The following is a 17,306-nucleotide window of genomic DNA, read 5'->3' on the forward strand; positions in this document are numbered from 1 at the left end:
AAGTTTAGTTAATATACTACACAATACCACATGCACTAACAATTTGTAGTATAATTCTATAATATACAACAGTAAACTACTTTTACAATAGTTAACACTAAAGTATCCTACAACAGTATTTATTTTCCCATGTGGAAGGTCTTCGTTTTCGTTTATCCGAAAAAAAAAATATCAGAATAGGAGGGGCTTTGTGAAACGTGACTCTCTCTTGAGGGTCCGTCAACTCATGTTCCTTGGGGGAAAAAAGAAAGAAAGAAAAAACACTCGTGTTCCTTGGTGCTTTTGCCCACGGAAACTTCACGCGACATACTTTTTATTTTTATATCGTCCCACTGTCATAACAACCTCAGCATTATTTTAACATTATTGACGCGCGTGACAAAGCTTTGTTCTTGAAGCCCACAGCAGGATTTCACGCAGACTCGTCGGTGCTCCATAGGGGTCTTCTTATATTACAGACACACGGGGAAGAGCTGCGCTATGGCCTCCGCGGTCCCGGTTTTTCTGTTAGTGTCTGCGGCTCTATTCACCGGAACAGTCGGTAAGTTAAGCGAGGGCAGCACGTCTGAACCCTTACGAAAATTGCCTGTTTTTTTTTTTGTAGTAACCATTGTTGAATTTAGTATTACTGGCAACCCAATGGTGGTTTTGTAGTAACCGTGGTTTAACTATTGTAACGATGTTTTTTCAGCTGTAACGTTAGTTAAACCAGTGATTCCCAAACTTTTTCAGCGTGCGGCCCCCCCGTGTACGGTGCATTCCTTCGCGGCCCCCCAAAGAAAATATGTGACAAACAACTGTTCTAAACCTCAACATTTTAATTAAAAAAAACATTAATTTATACAAAAACGTAGTGCTTTTGGTTAGTAGCCTTATTTTTTTTTTAGGTTTAATTACACGAATTCATGATAAATTAATTTAGTTCTTAAAATGTCATAAAACTGGGGCCCCCAGTTTGAAAACCACTGAGTTAAACCATGGTTAATTTTCATAAGGGAATGATTTAAACAAATAACGTCTGACGTGAATTAATAGCTATAAAGTACTAACAGCTGAGTGGGTCCGTACGGACAAATAGACGCGTGCGTTGGCACGCCACAGAGGATTTATTTTTTATCCCGATACATATCCGCGATATATTCGATAAATGTACGTTTCATAGCGCATGTTTGTGGTTATTTCAATTTATAACGTTACATAAATAAACAGGATTGATTGTTTTCCCTCAAGAAAATGTAATCATGGTTTACGCAGAGTCGTATAATAAGAGAGTTACGACACTCACATAGACCGTTGGAAGAATGGAATGTGGAAGTAACGGCGTGTCATGTAATGAGTAGTCTCGCGCTTGTTTGAGACAGCTTGCCTTGCCTGAAATTCAGACGAGATCAGACGGCTGCAGTGAGGATAGGAGTGAAAAAAGAGCTTTTAAGTCAGACATCTCGCAGTCCAGTCGACTACAAAGGTCAGCAGAGGCAGAGATCACGTTCGCGTATTTTAAAGGTGCCCTTCCTCTGGCGTTTTTATTGTTTTAGACTGTTGTCTGAGGTCTACTCATGATGTTTGCATGATTTTTACATCCAAAAACATCAAAAGCAATAAGTAATAAGCTATTTTGTACCCTGGTTAGAGAAATGATCCGTTTTAATGGGCGGGCTGCATTGACAACTTGGAAGTAAACGCCCACTGCTATTATTGGATAACAGTTTTTCGTTTAAACTAACTTTCAATTTAATCTCATGTGTAATCAGTTAAATGTTAAGTGAGTGTCTTAAGACACAGTGTCTTTCTTACACACGCATATTTTATCATAAACCCTTTTGACAAACACACACGCGTGTCTTTTATCGTAAACCCACGCACAAAAACACACACACAAACACACTCTCACACGTGTCTTTTATCGTAAAGTTTAGCAGCGCATGCATGCATGCAAACACACACACACACACACACACACACACACACACACACACACACACACACACACACACACACAAATGTCTTTTACACAAACCCTTTCGACACACGTGTAACGAACGCACAAACACACACGTCTTTTATCACATTCGATGCGTGTGCATCATGAATTCGCGTGAATCGCGTCCCTCTGAAGAGAAGTCCCGGCCGCAACTCATAGTGACACAAAGTACTAAAGTGCTTTACTCGCACACACGCGTGCGTGTCTTTTATCATAAACCCTTTCAACGTGTGTGCAGCATGAATTCGCGTCCCTCGGAAGAGAAAACACCGGCCGCCACAGTGACACATAGTACTAAAGTGCTTTACTCACATAAGCTGCGCCATTCTGTCCGAATCCGCTTTTTAATCGCAGTCTCTCTTCAAATCCAGCGTTCTTCTGAACATCCAAATATGTAGCAACTGTTATGATTCCCTCATTTAATAGGAATGATGTCTCTCGACGAAAAACAATGGCCCGATTACGGTACGGTTGACGTCTGTAACTTGCAGTGTTGGGCAAGTTACTTCCAAAGTGTAATACATTATATATTACAAATTACTGTCATTTGAAAGTAATTAGTTACATTACAATATTACTGTCTCTGAACTGTAATGAGTTACACTACTTTTGCGTTACTTTTGAGTTACTTTCATCAAAAGAACAGAAGTATGACTAGGCATTATAAAATGTTAAAATGTAGTTTATCGATGCTTATAAATCTAGAAGTTATGTGTTGGCCCTCGAGCTTTGAATAGGCAAAGTGAAGACTTATGGCAAAATACAGTAACAATTACTGTCATAATCATAAACATAGACAAATGATCTGGTAAAAGTCTGGTAAATTATGGTACACATACCAAACACAATAGAGCCCACTATAATGCAACCTATAGCCTAATAACATGGTAAGACACGCAACCTCTTTTCATTTCTATTCTTTTGATCACTTTTAATTCAGATTCACAGCACAAACCTGGCATGCACTGGGTTGACACAACTTATCAAAAAGTCCTATTGGAGGATCAGGCCTCAAGGAATACAGCTCATTTCAGTCCAATAGGATTACATGTAGGCTGACATATCATTGCTTAATAAAAAAGAAAAAACAGAGGAGCACTGCTTTTTGCCAAACAATGAATATAGGTTCCCATACAAAGGCTGGTAAAAACTTTAAACAGTGATGTTTAAATGTACTATTTAGATAACCATGTCTTCACTAATGTTATGTTGTAGTTTAGGTTGCTGTTTGTAATAAAACTGTAGATAGCATAGGAATAGCCTAGCACTGTAATCATAGCAAAGCTTACCTTGTCATTGCTGGTGTGATATGGATTTTACTGGCAACATGTAAAAGTCTCTTTACTTCTGAGGTTTAAGCAGCACAGGAGACCGATAGAAACTTTCTGTTGCTCTTACTTAGTGCTCTTATTCGCAAAATTATGCGTGTGCGGCGCTACCGGACCTGATTGCGACCACTTTAGTCAATGCTTATAATACAGCCGCGGACTTCCCATATTCGGCTCTTTAAGAAACATCTCTATATTTGACGCGCACCGCGTCCAAATCGCATTTCAAATACAAAGTTAAAGAACTTGTTGCATACAGCATGTGGAAATAGACATACGCTGCGTCTCAAACCGCCTACTTCCATACTATATAGTAGGCAAAGAGTACGAGAAGCAGTGCTTTTCGCCCACTATATAGTATGGAAGTTTGCGGTTTGGGACGCAGCCATTTACACAGCTTTTTTCATGTGTGGATGCTGGTCGCGCGCATTGGTCAAAAATAAACATTTAAAATAACACGGTCTAATTTTGAAATGCATTGTTGTAACGCGCTCGTTACTAAGACTGTAACGAGTAAAATATTACCAAAATTTTACGAGTAATGCGTTATATTACTGCGTTACAGCAAAAACTAATATATTACTGTAATATATTATATTTTGTAATGCGTTACTCCCAACACTGGTAACTTGTTATGAAAACTAACTCAACTACACGTAATATGTGGGCGCGGGCTCAAGTTGAAGAGCTCATGAATATTAAATGACCTCGATCAGTTCCACGTCACACTGATAAGCTTTTCAAACTGACCTGATTTCTCCGCTTATTTCTTTTCAGTGGCTAGAGCTGACAGAGGAGTTAATTTTCACATTCACGACACAACACAAACACACATGGACCTAACCCATATAAAAAAATACAAGTAAAAATGGTTTTATGTGGATGCAACTTAAATACCAATACCAATAAATGCATTTACATAAAGATGTTTATAAGGAGAATCAACGAAGGTGAACTGTTCGTTACTGGAAAAGGTTACTTAGTAAATGTTGGGATTAATAAATCTAAGTCTAGTGGTAATACAAATTCGTTTCTGTGGTGTGAAATATAAACAGCTCACAGGAGCCTACAAATAACTCAACTCCACAACAAAAGTTTTAGAAATTAAAAATATAAAAGTCAAAGTCAAGAACAATTGAATCAATATAAAAACTAATACAGGAATGAATTTTGAGAAGTAAGACGTCATCAGCTGACATCCCAGGGCCAATGAGCATTAAGCTGTGTCGTCAGCAAGTCTTTTCCCATCGTGCTTTTCGTCAACGCAGTCGGTGGAGAGCAACTGCCCTCGGCTGTAGAATCCGACGAGCCCGCCTCTCCATCGCGAGAGTTATTTTGCGCACGTAGCGTGGCATCAAAGCAAGTCGGACACTACATAGTGTTGCTTTAATACATACAAGCATGTCAGGAGAACCGATCTTTTTGACTCCACTAACTGCCTCTAGCAATACTCTTGGACTTCTTTTAGAGAGTCTATGCTGCGAACTTTGCATATTTTTGAAAATCCAATGTTTAGCTGATCATGATAACTGGTCATAACTGATTCTCTTCCTCAATGGAACGTCAGAGCTTTGTTTTCCAAGGACCGAAACTAATCGCGACACCCGCGTCTCCTGGAAATCCGGTTTATTTCAACCATTCGACTTTGACATTCTCACAGGGATTCCAGAAAAGTGTACGAAAAACATCAGACGTCAGCTAACAGTCTGTGGGCGTGACGTCTGAGGCTGAGACTATGTAGTGACCCATAGTTCCAAACGCAGCACTGAAGCCCATTCATTTCAATGGCACCTGCTGGTAAATCGATGAAATTACTGTTTCTCTTTACATTTTCGCACATTTCATGAATATAGTCAACAGTGATATTTTATGAACTCTGCTGTAGGTAATGATTATCGTTAATAATAACTAGTAAATTTTTTTATATTTTAATGAGTTGTGTATAATGTGTGAATAATATAGATTCAATGGTTAAATATTTTATTACTGGTGGCCATCTACTTTAATATATACTTATCATATCTTTTTTTATCTATTACGAGTAACACCAAGGGGCAACAGCGAGAAGCTAAATGCCTTATAAGACAGTTACACTGCTTCACAATGCTGCTATGTGTTTCATTGTGTTTGGTAGGTAATACGAGTAATATATCCTCGAAAATCATCTATAATAGGGTGACCATAGGTACCATACGTGCCATTCTTCCTGGATGTGTCCTGGCCAGGATTTCGGTGCGTCTTCCGGAAGTCCTACTTCTTGACCGCATATCCCATTCAGTTAAAAACATAAGACATACAATCATAGTTTCATTCTTACCTTAAAATGTAACAGTTGATTTTCTGAAATAATAATAATAATAATAATCCTCCATGACGTATGCGGTCAGTCAACAAGTGCGACTTCTGGAGGGCGCGCCGGGGTCCTGGCCAGGAGGCGTCTGGGAGGAATGGCACGTATGGTCACCTTATCTTTGTAACACTATTGCATGACAAAAAAATTAGGCTTGTGCATTTTGTCATTGCTAAATGATCTCCCAACTGAGGGGTCCAGCATGAGCTGGTAGCTGGGTTTAGCTGGTCCTCCCAGCCTAGCAAAGCTGGTCAAGCTAGTAGGTCAGCTGGTCTTCCAGCCTCCCCAGCTAAGTACAGCATAAAAAGGGTCCAAATCACAGGTGGATCAGCTTGCTTCACCGGCAAAATCAGCTAAAGCCTGGCTGGGAGGCCAGATAAAGCCAGCCTAGGTTTTAGCTGGATTTTTCTGTAATGTGATTAATTTTCCCAAACCACACGTTTTGAAATCTGCTTAAGTGACGTAAAAAACAGCCTAAAAGAATTAAACATGGTATTCCCTGGCCTCACATTTCTCTTGTCTTTTGTTTTGTTTAGCCGATGATGACTGTAAGGGCTTCTGGACCTATAATGGCAAATACAAGCCACCCATTGACTGCAAGTATACGTCGTTCTGCTGTGGAACCTGTGGTAACCGATATTGTTGCTACAATCCATGGGAAAAACTTCCAGAAGATAAAGAAAAAGAATGTTATTAGTAAGTTTTTGTGTCTTTCAAAGTATCGATGATCACTTTGTTAATCATTTAGCATTTTGGATACTGAGGGGTCAATTTTAGGGATGTCAATTTACTGAATTCTGTTTTGCTTTGTAGAGTTTAACTAAAGATTTACTTATGATGTTGGATAAGTAAAGGATATAGAGTAAGCCGGTTATCACCACAGAATCATATAGTTGTTGTAGTTGAAGTCTACGTTATTACCAGGGATGCACCGTAAAAACGGCCTATAATCTGTATCGGCAGAGAAAAGCATTTTTTGGACGTCAGCCGATTTAAAAACAGCCACGATGATCAGGACATTTTGGCAATTAAAGGGTTATTTTGAATTTGGTAAAAAACGTAGTACACGTAGTACACACTGCACTTCTAGGATTTCGCAACATAATCCTTTAAAACAAGAAATATAAAGCAAAACTATCGGTAGATGTCATTTTAAGTAACTGGATATCTGTATTGGCACGGACATTTTGTATCGGTGTATCCCTAATGTAACAAATAAAATCTGAATAAAACTATGAGATATGAAAAGCCTTTAAAAGAGACCCTAATAAGTAGAGCCTGACACATATATTTTGCAGTCCGATATTAGGCATTTTCCAAACTATCGGTATCGGCATTTATAATGGCCGATAAATGATTTTATATATATATATATATTAGGGCTGGCCGTAGATTAATCTAGATTAATCTCATACAAAATAAAATAATTTTTTTGCATAATATATGAGTTTGTGATGTGTGTAAATATTATGTATATTTAAACAGGCACACATACTTATAAATACATTTAAGAAATGTTTTATTTAAATATTGTTTTTTATTTATATATAATTTAGAATATATAAAAAATATAAATAAATATATATACACGTGTAAATGTTTCTTAAATACATACATGAATGTGTGTGTTTTTATATGTACATGGGAGTTGCACACGGCACAGGCTCATGTGTTATGCAGGAATGTACTTTTATTTTGTGTGAGATTGGTCTGGATTGATCTGTGCCCAGCTCTAATATTATATATATATATATATATATATATATATATATATATATATATATATTAACATATATATATATAAAATGGAGGAAACAGCATTCAACCATGTCATGAGTGTATAACGTGTCACACATCCTGCAACCGGCTGATTCAGCAAGAGTCAGGCAGAGAGAACAATGGTTAAGTGAGTTCCTGGTCACGAGAAAATAAAGGGGACAGAGAATGAAAAAACATTTTTACCTTGTCTTTGTTGAATAATGGTAGTCTACCCACATTCACAAACATACAAAAAGTGTTAAACATGCTAAACATCTCAGTCTCATAGAAATTCCTCTTTTAGAAATGTCAGCAAGAAAACAGCCCAATCTGAAAAACTGATGCTTATGACATCACAGTAGGGCTGTAACGATTTATCGTGCAAATGCGTGTTTTCTCAATGAATGAATTTGAATGAATTACGGTGCAATGCCGCCACATCCAAAAGCCAGGGGGCGCACTCGTGCAGAAACGCCACTTGTGCCACAGAAGAAGTAGCATCACAAACCCTATTCCAGGAAATGTCTACAGGAATATGTATATCGCCATTCTTCAGATTGCTTCAGGTATATTCATGATAATAAAGAATATTTTGAATGACTTTGTTTAACGAGTGTTGCTTTTAAATGCACGTTATAAACGAGTCAAACTCGTAGTGATTTTAGATTGATAACGGACTTCTTACTGACCAAAACTGCGCATGAAACACAGAATCGCGATGCAGACATGCAGATTCGATTTTAGACAGGTCTTTTTAATGGGACACGCGATGTATCGTTACAGCCCTACATCACAGGCATCTAACTGCCCCTCCACTTTAAAATAATTGGCTACATTTTTTGATTGGCAGCAAAGTCAGCCAATCAGTAATGAGATTGCAAGTTAAGCCAGTAGGGGGAGCCAAATAGGTGCAAAACCACTTGTTTAAAATCCCCCACCCTAATAGAGCTATCTGAGAGAGGTTTTTAGGAAGCTTCTAAGGCATTACAGTCAGACCCAAACAAAAAAAAAATTTTCTACATGTCACATCACAGAACAAGGATAAATACTCTGTTCAATCATTCTATGTCACATTTAAAATGCATTATCACATTATTTTAGTTAAAACTCATAACTACAAATAACTAATGTTAGGGAAATCTGTTAATGTTTTGCTGCATGTTTCTGAAATAAAAATATTGGCCGATATATCGGATTTTAAAACCATCAAACATTTGTATTGGTATCGGCCTTCAAAATCCTTTATCGGTCGGGCTCTACTAATAAGGAAATAACTTTAGCCAAACTTTCTCAATGCAGACAAATGTTGGACATCTAAACTCTGCAAAATCAACCATGCAAGAAATTGAACGGTTTAATGTGTTTTCTAATGTTTGTTTGTTGATATTTTAAAAAAATAAGTTATACAGAAAACACTGATGTCACGGGTATTGTTGTGGGCTCGGTGATGGCAGCAGCAGCGGTTGTAGGCTTCATAATTCTCCTCACCATCTGCTGCCTCTGTCCCTGCTGCTGTCTCTACAAAAAGTGCAGAAAACGTAGATGTAAGTATGCATATATGTTGTCTTATGTGTACGTCTCCAATATAAGATATTAAGGTTTTTAATTGTAAAGGTGCATTAGCAGTGTTGGGGAAAGTTACTTTTAAAAGGAATGCATTACAATATTAAGTTACTCCCCAAAAGTGTAACTAATTGCGTTACTTGGTTACTTTTCATTGAAAGTAATACTTTTAAGTTACTTTTGCGTTACTTCTTGGCTGAGGCTTAATCTCTTTCAGGCCTTGCAGGTGTTTTTATGATCGCAAAAATGTCAAGCTCTGGCCTGCCATCTCCGTTTCTGACTCAAACTGTTCCCGCTCAGGCAGACAGAGTGCGTAATTCTACGTTAATATGTTCAGTTTAATTCGGTACATTATTTTATTTTTAAATTGAATTAATTAAACGGAAAAGTAACTCAAATTACTTTTTAAAAAAAGTAACTCAAATATTAATGTGTATTTATAAAGTAATGCGTTACTTTACTCGTTACTTCAGAAAAGTAATATTATTACGTAATGCGCGTTACTTGTAATGCGTTTCCCCCAACACTGGTCATTAGCTGGGTTTTCAACGTAAAGTGAATCTTTTTAAAATTTGCAAAACAAATGCAAATTGGGTGCGGAGCGAATGACGACGTTATATATATATGGAAATATATGGAAAAAAACAACGTCAGCTGATATAGCTAAACGATCAGTCACGTGGGTTTAACGTTGGCTACGTCAGAATTTATTCGGCAAATACGTTTCCAACTCCCATTATTCGTCAAAAACCACCTCAAGCAAACATAAAAACGTTTTATTTGAAATTTGGTGTTTCCATCACTCGTTTCTTATGCAATACTTTTAAATGTGCATAAAATCAGTGTGATGGAAACCCAACTATTGAAGAAAAACATTTTTGTGAGGAACTTGTCAATCATATGACAGTTCACAGTTGCGGCAGCACACTTCCGCCCCCATTCTCCATTATTTTGTAATTTAGGAATCGTAAACAGAAGTGTATTTTTAGCAGCCTTGCTTTTTTGCATTGTGACACACTTTCTGTACTTTTCAGCCCATTCTCTAACAAATTCACAATACTGTAAACCCCCCCCCCCCCAAAAAAAAAAATGCTATACGCCATTTAAATCGTAAAGTATTTACATCATAGTTGTATTTCTGTAAGTCATGCCGATTAAAATAATTACGCCATTTATTTATGAGATAGACCTATATAGAAAAAGTACAGAACTTTCGTTATATCATTGGCCGCATTTGAAGATATTTGTCCGACCTTCCAGCTTCTAATATAAACTCTGGAATGCGACTCGCAGTTGGAAAAAATTAATGCTGGAGCATTGTGGGATTCGCCACCCAGTCTGACTCACTGCGTCAACATCAACCACGAGTGGGAGGGAGCGCTTGTGTATGTGTGTCAATAAGGAAGTGATAAAGATGTAGGCCTGCACATGGCCATTACATGTCACAAGATGCACTCAAAGCATCTGTGACTCATTTAGTAGAGACTATTAAAATCAATAATGTTGGATTGTTTGAAATAACGAGTTAATTGATCATAGATTTACATGTTGCTTTTATCTATTCTTTGTGCAACTATAACGACAACAGCAACAACTACGGTCATAACTTCCCAAAACCCACCATACCAGCTTATGCCCCCTCAGCACGAATACGAAGGTCAGCCGGCTTACGGAGGGCAGCCCATGCCGACCGGACCGCATCAGGGACAGCCGTATGCAGTGGCACCACCACCCCCATATCCGGAAGCTGGTAAGATCTGCAATTTAAGCTTAAAAGGAAAGTTCACCCAAAAATGAAAATTCTGTCATTATTTTATCACCCTCGTGTTGCTCTAAACCTGTATGAATTTATTTTTTCTACAAAAGAAGATAAATGATGGTAAGGACACAGCTGATTGTAACCATTGACTTCTATAGAAGGAAAACAAATTGTGATAAATGAAGAAGAAGATATTTTGATAAATGATGATAAGCACACAGTTGACGGTCCACGTTGAATTTCATCGTATTTGTTTTTCGTACTATGGAAGTCAATGGTTACAATCATCATTTATTAAAATATCATCTTTTGTGTTCATCAAAAAAAAAAGAAATTTCACAAGGATGAGAAAATTATTTTTGGGTGAACTATCCCTTAAAAAACAGCTTAACTTTTTGTGTAGTTGTATAAAAATAGACAATTTAAGTTACAGAGTTGGGAAATACTGGATCTTTTAAGATTTTGGTGGAGATATAAAATGAAGCAACGCCATAAATGTTGTGATGTAAGAGTCTCGGATTCGTTAGCAAACATGTGCAATTTATTTTTGGAAAAATAACTTAAATAAAAAATGCGAAATAAAAAAGGCGCTAAAATGCTAAATAATCCTGTATAGATGGTTTCAGCAGTAACAACATAAACAAGCGGCTGTCGTGGTCCGCACATAACTTCTGGTAAACTTCGCTAAGAATAAATAACAACAAAGTTCTTTAAACGTAGTTTATTTAAATACCAAGCAAACAACAACACATAGATTACCTAGGAAACCAAAACATTGGTTATTTTCAACAAGGCATTTGTTTAAGAGATCAGTTTAGCAACTAGTCAGACCATTAAAAAAACGAAACCGGAAGTAAAGTTCGGATCCAGATGTGTATCGCATCAGCGCACGTGCGTCTGATGAAACCGTCTATAGGGGTGCGCGGGGCAAAAACTAATGCGGGGTTAGTTGTAACACGGACTGTTTACATTGTTGCACAAGGTTGAGCGTTTTGTTTTTCCGGTATTGTTTCACGCTGCCAAAACACGATCTCCCGCAAATTATTGAAAATGTATTGCATGTTTTCCAGAGAGTTGTTGATAAACGAGTGTTTTGGTGGCATGTACATTTTTTCCTCATGTTTTTTCGGTTTCTAAGTTGGGTGTGTAAGATACCATAACCAATGCCAGGGCTTGACATTAACTTTTTGAGGAACTTGTCCTTTGGACAAGTAAATTTATGTTTCACTTGTCCATGCACAAAAGTCACTTGTCCGAGTAAATATTTATAATACAATTTATTTTTTGTGTTTTGCTAATCAGTGGCGGAGTCAGGGATTTTTCATAGGGGTGGTCAGGCAGTGGCCAGCAGTTACTCTGGGGTGGCACATAAAATCTCTATCATCCAACCTTAAAATAGTTTTTTAAGTATTATAGGTGCGTTTATCACAATATGTATAACATAAAATGTTTTCTTTTTTTGCCTCATTTTAATGACTTGCAGTTGCAGATGCCGTCCCGCCCCTCCGTGTTCGACGATCAGGTTTCATGCGCGCACGCGGCGCACAGCTTGTTTATTAACAATAACAGTACGGTGTAAACGTGTGTGTGTCAGCGCGCTGTGCTCTCTGTTCAATATTCCGCTCGGTGATTGCGCTGCGCGTTCAGCTCTGTCATTAACGGCACATAACGTTAAGTAACATGCCAATTTATTTTGTTTGAAATTTCACTTGTCCAGTCGGGCAACAAATTTTGTCCTAAAAAAAATCAACTTGTCCTGGACAAGCCTTAATGTCGAGCCCTGCAATGCTATGTCATATTAATCAGCATCTTGTTGACTAAAACAGCATAGTTTTGAAATATGTCTGCAGTTCGTAACAACTTTTTTGATGGGCTTGAAAATATTTTGACCCAATCAAAAATATTTTGATTGTAACGATGTGTTACGACTAACCCCTCAGCACTTACGATATGAAAACAGCTAACATTAGCGTAATTCTTGCCGTTGTTTTAAATAGCCTACACACGAATGATTGCTGGCTGCCAACAAAATAAACGTGCCTGTCTTATCAAAAATCGTGTCTCAAATTTATTTTTATTCATATCTTTAATACTGATTGAATAAGGTCACGTCAAAATCAGACTTTGATGGTCATGATCTCAGAGTTTGATTTTGAAACTGTAGTATGATTATTACAGTCTGGGTCACGTATAAAAAATATTTTTCATAATTGTGCTGCTTTTTCTCACATATTTAGATATTTGTGTCCATTTATAATTGAACTATTGTTAGAAAACGGCTGGATGAATGAATACAGTTTGAATACCTGTCTATTATAGACAGATATATAAACAATATCCACTTCAGTGTATAGACAAAATAGTATTGAAATATTTGCCAGAAAACTAAATTTTTAGCTTTTAACTTTAACTTTCTTTCTTTCTTCTTGACGCCGCTCCAGCATCTATGGCTATATTTAACCAAAAACCGGTTAATCCATACACAGGTTAGGGGAGGGGCAATTTGGTATTGCCAATTCAGCTAACTTGCATGTTTTTGGTCTGTGGGATAAAACCGGAGTACCCGGAGTAAACCCACGCTGACAAAGGAGATTTTGATCCACTTTAAATGTTGATGGTAAAACATTTACATTGTTTCTGGGAAAAGAAAGCTCACTTTCTCCATCTCGACAGTCTACTGCCTAAAACTTTGCACTACGTTAAGTTTAAATCAATAAATAAAAAAATCTAATTAATTTAACTGAAAAGTAACTCACATTACTTTTTAAAAAGTAACTCAAATATTAATGTGTACATTTAAAAAGTAATGCGTTTCTTTACTCATTACTTCAAAAAAGTAGTATTATTACTAGTGATGCACCGATGTATCGGCCACTGATATTTATCGGCCGATTTTTTATGAATTTGAAACCATCGGCATATCGCCAATAGCACGAGAAAGGCCGATACCGATTGTTTATTAATTAACTGCATAAAGAAATCCATTATATGTAAAAAATGAGTTAATGTTGTTAATAAAATAAATGCTGAATAGCAAAAACCTCCTTTGAAGGTTGTCATGCTGTCTTATTATATTTGTTTTAGCTAAATTTGTGCCTCTCTTATTATGTTGGTCAGTTGAATGTTAATTAGATCCAATCCATGTTCAGTAAAAATAATTTGATGCAGAAATAAACTAGCTAATAGACCAACTGTATAGTATTGTATACAAGTGCTTAATATTGGTATCGGCATCGGCCAGAAGTCGTCTGTTTAAATCGGAATCGGTATCGGCCCAAAAAACTTCTATCGGTGCATCCCTAATTATTACGTAACGCATGTTACTTTTAATGCGTTACCCCCAACACTGTCCACAGACCGTTTCATCAGGCGCACGTGCGGTGACGCAATAAGCGTCTGTCCGAACTTTACTTCTGGTTTCTGTTTGTTTTATGGTCTGTCAAGTTGCTGAAACTGAATTCTTAAACAAATACCTCATCGAAAATAACAAATGTTTTGCGTTCCTATATAATCTACGTGTTGTTTATTTTGCTTGTTATATAAATACACTATGGTACTTTAAAAGGACTTTGTTGTTATTTATTCTTCACGGACCACATTTATGTTGACCACTTGTTTATGTTGTTACTGCTGAAACCGTCTATAACTGTTTTAAACAAAATATTCAATTTATTTTTTTTATTTATATAGCGCTTTTCACAATTTGGTAATTGTATCAAAGCAGCTTTACATTAATAGAAGCAGTGAAAAGCACAGAAAATCGACAGATAGCACAACAGAATACACGATAGCACAAGCAGCTAAATTTGCTGCGGCTATAAATCAACATTATAAGCGAACGTATTACTATTGTAACGCATAGTAGTTACGCCCAAGAAGGCTGACTCCTTGGGTTGAAAAACCCTCTAGGAGAAAAAACCACCGGACTTTTTAGCGAGTGAAGTAAAAAAAGTCCTAGGAGGGAAAAACCCTTGGGAGATATATACACACAAACACACACACACACACACACACACACACACACACACATTGAAACGGATAAGGAGATTAAGCGGAGAGTATATATACAAAATATATATACAGGAGTTTTAAAAACATTGTTCCTATTTAGAATGGAGAACGTTTTATGGTTTCTGCTTGCATATTTGAATTTGTCGTCTTCAGTGACCGTAAACTATAACTGTGTGTCGTCTTACAGGAGGTCCAGGATATCCTGTTCCTTACAGCCAGGCAGCTTTTGCTCCCGGTCAGGCTTCTTATCCCATACATCCTCCGGTTCAGCCTGGTTTTACTCAACCACCCCCACCAACAGACTACAACTCAACTCAACCGGCGTACAACCCAGCCTACATGCCACCACCAAAGACCGGTTACTAAACCACAAGCATCTGTGACGTCAGTCTTCACCGGACTTCACTTCCACAATCAAACATACTGAGTGCGTTTACATGCACAGTCTTACGTCGATTATGCTTAATAAACTGATAACACGTGGGGTCATGTAAACCTGTAAAACGGTTCTCTTTAATCGGGGAAAGCCCATAAACGGCGTAAGCAAAAACCGACCGGCACAGGTAGTTTTTTGCTCATTACGCCGATTTCGCGTGGCATGTAAACACCTTAACCGGCTTTCTCACGGTTTTGTCCATGTGCGCATGTCTCCGCGTATGAAAGATAAACGTCACACGCGGAAGTTAGCGCAAAGTAACGCATAAAAGTCTCCGCTCGACTAAAGCAGTTGGCAGAGAAACTGTTAAAATAGAAGCTCATGTTACATTTACAGGTTCTGCAGACACGAGAAGAGATACAACAGTACAGTTTAAGACAGATATGCCGTTAACTTTTTGAACGACTATTATGTACTATAGGTGGTGACGTCACTGCCTGCGAGAAAACGGATAATTCTCCAAGTCCCATGTAAACGCAGTTGTCTGCATAGCCGGCTTATTGATTTGCATGTAAACGCATGAAAACTGTTTTTTATAAAAAGCAGATTTTTGATAGTTATCCGCTTATTCTGTGCATGTAAACGTACTCAATGACTTGCTTTTTTAACTCTTGTTTTTGATCAACGTCTCTTTCGTCGCACGCGTCACTAAATGTAGTTTTCTTTGCTCCCGCGCAATTTGTAGCCACAAGCCATATATTTAGCACCGTTTGGTTCTCGTTCTGTTTACATTTAGCAAAAAGGGAAATATTTGTTTTTTTTCAGCCACAGAATTGAAAACACTCCTTTCTTAAGTGCCTTATATTTTTTTTATATTATGTTTTTGGGTCATTTTCTGCCTTTACTAGATATATAGTAGGGTAGGAGAGGACAGGAAATTATAGGGTGGAGAAAGGGGTACGGGATCGGCAAAGGACCCCGAGCCGGAACTCAAACTCAGGTCGCCGAAAGTGCGTCTGCACCACATGTCGGAGCACTTGCCCACTACACCATTGGCTCCGAACTGAAGTGCCTTATAGTTGAGACACTCGCTTTATTTTATAACAAGTAATATGCACAAAACATTGAAGCTTTATAATTGTGCTTGGTGCATTCAAACGATCAGGAATGTAACGCCAGCATGCCGTCATGTCAGACTTTATAGTTTTATGTACAGTCGACGATCCAGAATATGCCTTGTACAAATGGACATGTTTATCGCAGGGTTCAATATAAACTCAAGATTTTATTTATGTCTGGTTTAGTTTGTTTGCTATTGTAATAGTTGTGATATTTTCTGCCGTTGCGAGTGCATTTTGTTAATCACAGTAATTATGCTTTTGCGCAACTTGTAGCAAATAAGGGACCCTGTTGTTAGCAAAAAACCTACTTCGTGTTTTTTTTTTGAATGAGGGCGGCAGCTCATTTTAGAAATTTCTAGGGATGGACCGATAGGATTTTTTGGGGGCCGATACCGATTTAAACAGACAACTTCTGGCCGATACCGATATTAAGCACTTGTATACAATACTATACAGTTGGTCTATTAGCTAGTTTATTTCTGCATCAAATTATTTTTACTGAACATGGATTGTATCTAATTAACATTCAACTGACCAACATAATAAGAGAGGCACAAATTAAGCTAAAACAAATATAATAAGACAGCATGACAACCTTCAAAGGTGGTTTTAGCTATTCAGCATTTATTTTATTAACAACATTAACTCATTTTTTTTTTACATATAATGGATTTCTTTATACAGTTAATTAATAAACAATCGGTATCGGCCTCTCGTGCTATTGCAGATGGTTTCAAATTCATCAAAAATCGGCCGATTATTATCGGCGGCCGATACATCGGTGCAGTTTTTGAATACAGGCAATTTATATAATAAATACAGTGTGCAAGGATAGAAAGAGGGTGAAATTTTAATGTTGTTCAACGCTTCTGTGTATTTGATGTCTTTCTTTTTTATAAAGAAAAATCTTCCACTGATTCTTTGTGGGTTACGTCATTTTTTAGGTCCATTATATTTTTTTATGTGGTCTGATCTCTGTTTTGTGCATCTGTGTTTGCAACAGCAAATAAAACCGTTCTTGTGCTGAAATGTCAAGTTGTCTATCTTAAAACACTACTA

General features: G+C 37.4%; 1 protein-coding gene across 1 annotated transcript; it reads left to right on the forward strand.

Annotated features, from left to right (window-relative positions):
• The first annotated feature begins 186 nt into the window (after positions 1 to 186).
• LOC141359336 (uncharacterized) lies at positions 187 to 17,276 on the forward strand. The gene is made up of 5 exons (XM_073861616.1): positions 187 to 541; positions 6,196 to 6,355; positions 8,819 to 8,961; positions 10,569 to 10,730; positions 14,938 to 17,276. The coding sequence occupies exons 1-5, from the start codon at positions 481 to 483 to the stop codon at positions 15,114 to 15,116; spliced, it is 705 nt and encodes a 234-aa protein (XP_073717717.1). The 5' UTR covers positions 187 to 480; the 3' UTR covers positions 15,117 to 17,276.
• Positions 17,277 to 17,306: the final 30 nt, after the last annotated feature.

This window comes from Misgurnus anguillicaudatus, chromosome 23, assembly GCF_027580225.2.
Source record: "Misgurnus anguillicaudatus chromosome 23, ASM2758022v2, whole genome shotgun sequence".
In the NCBI taxonomy this organism is placed as follows: domain Eukaryota; kingdom Metazoa; phylum Chordata; class Actinopteri; order Cypriniformes; family Cobitidae; genus Misgurnus; species Misgurnus anguillicaudatus.

Excerpts from the sequence above, each read along its gene's own strand:
- LOC141359336 (XM_073861616.1), top strand. The coding sequence starts at position 481 with ATGGCCTCCGCGGTCCCGGTTTTTCTGTTAGTGTCTGCGGCTCTATTC. Across the intron at positions 542-6,195 it reads TCTATTCACCGGAACAGTCG|CCGATGATGACTGTAAGGGC; the intron begins GTAAGTTAAGCG and ends TGTTTTGTTTAG. Across the intron at positions 8,962-10,568 it reads AAAGTGCAGAAAACGTAGAT|CAACAACTACGGTCATAACT; the intron begins GTAAGTATGCAT and ends TAACGACAACAG.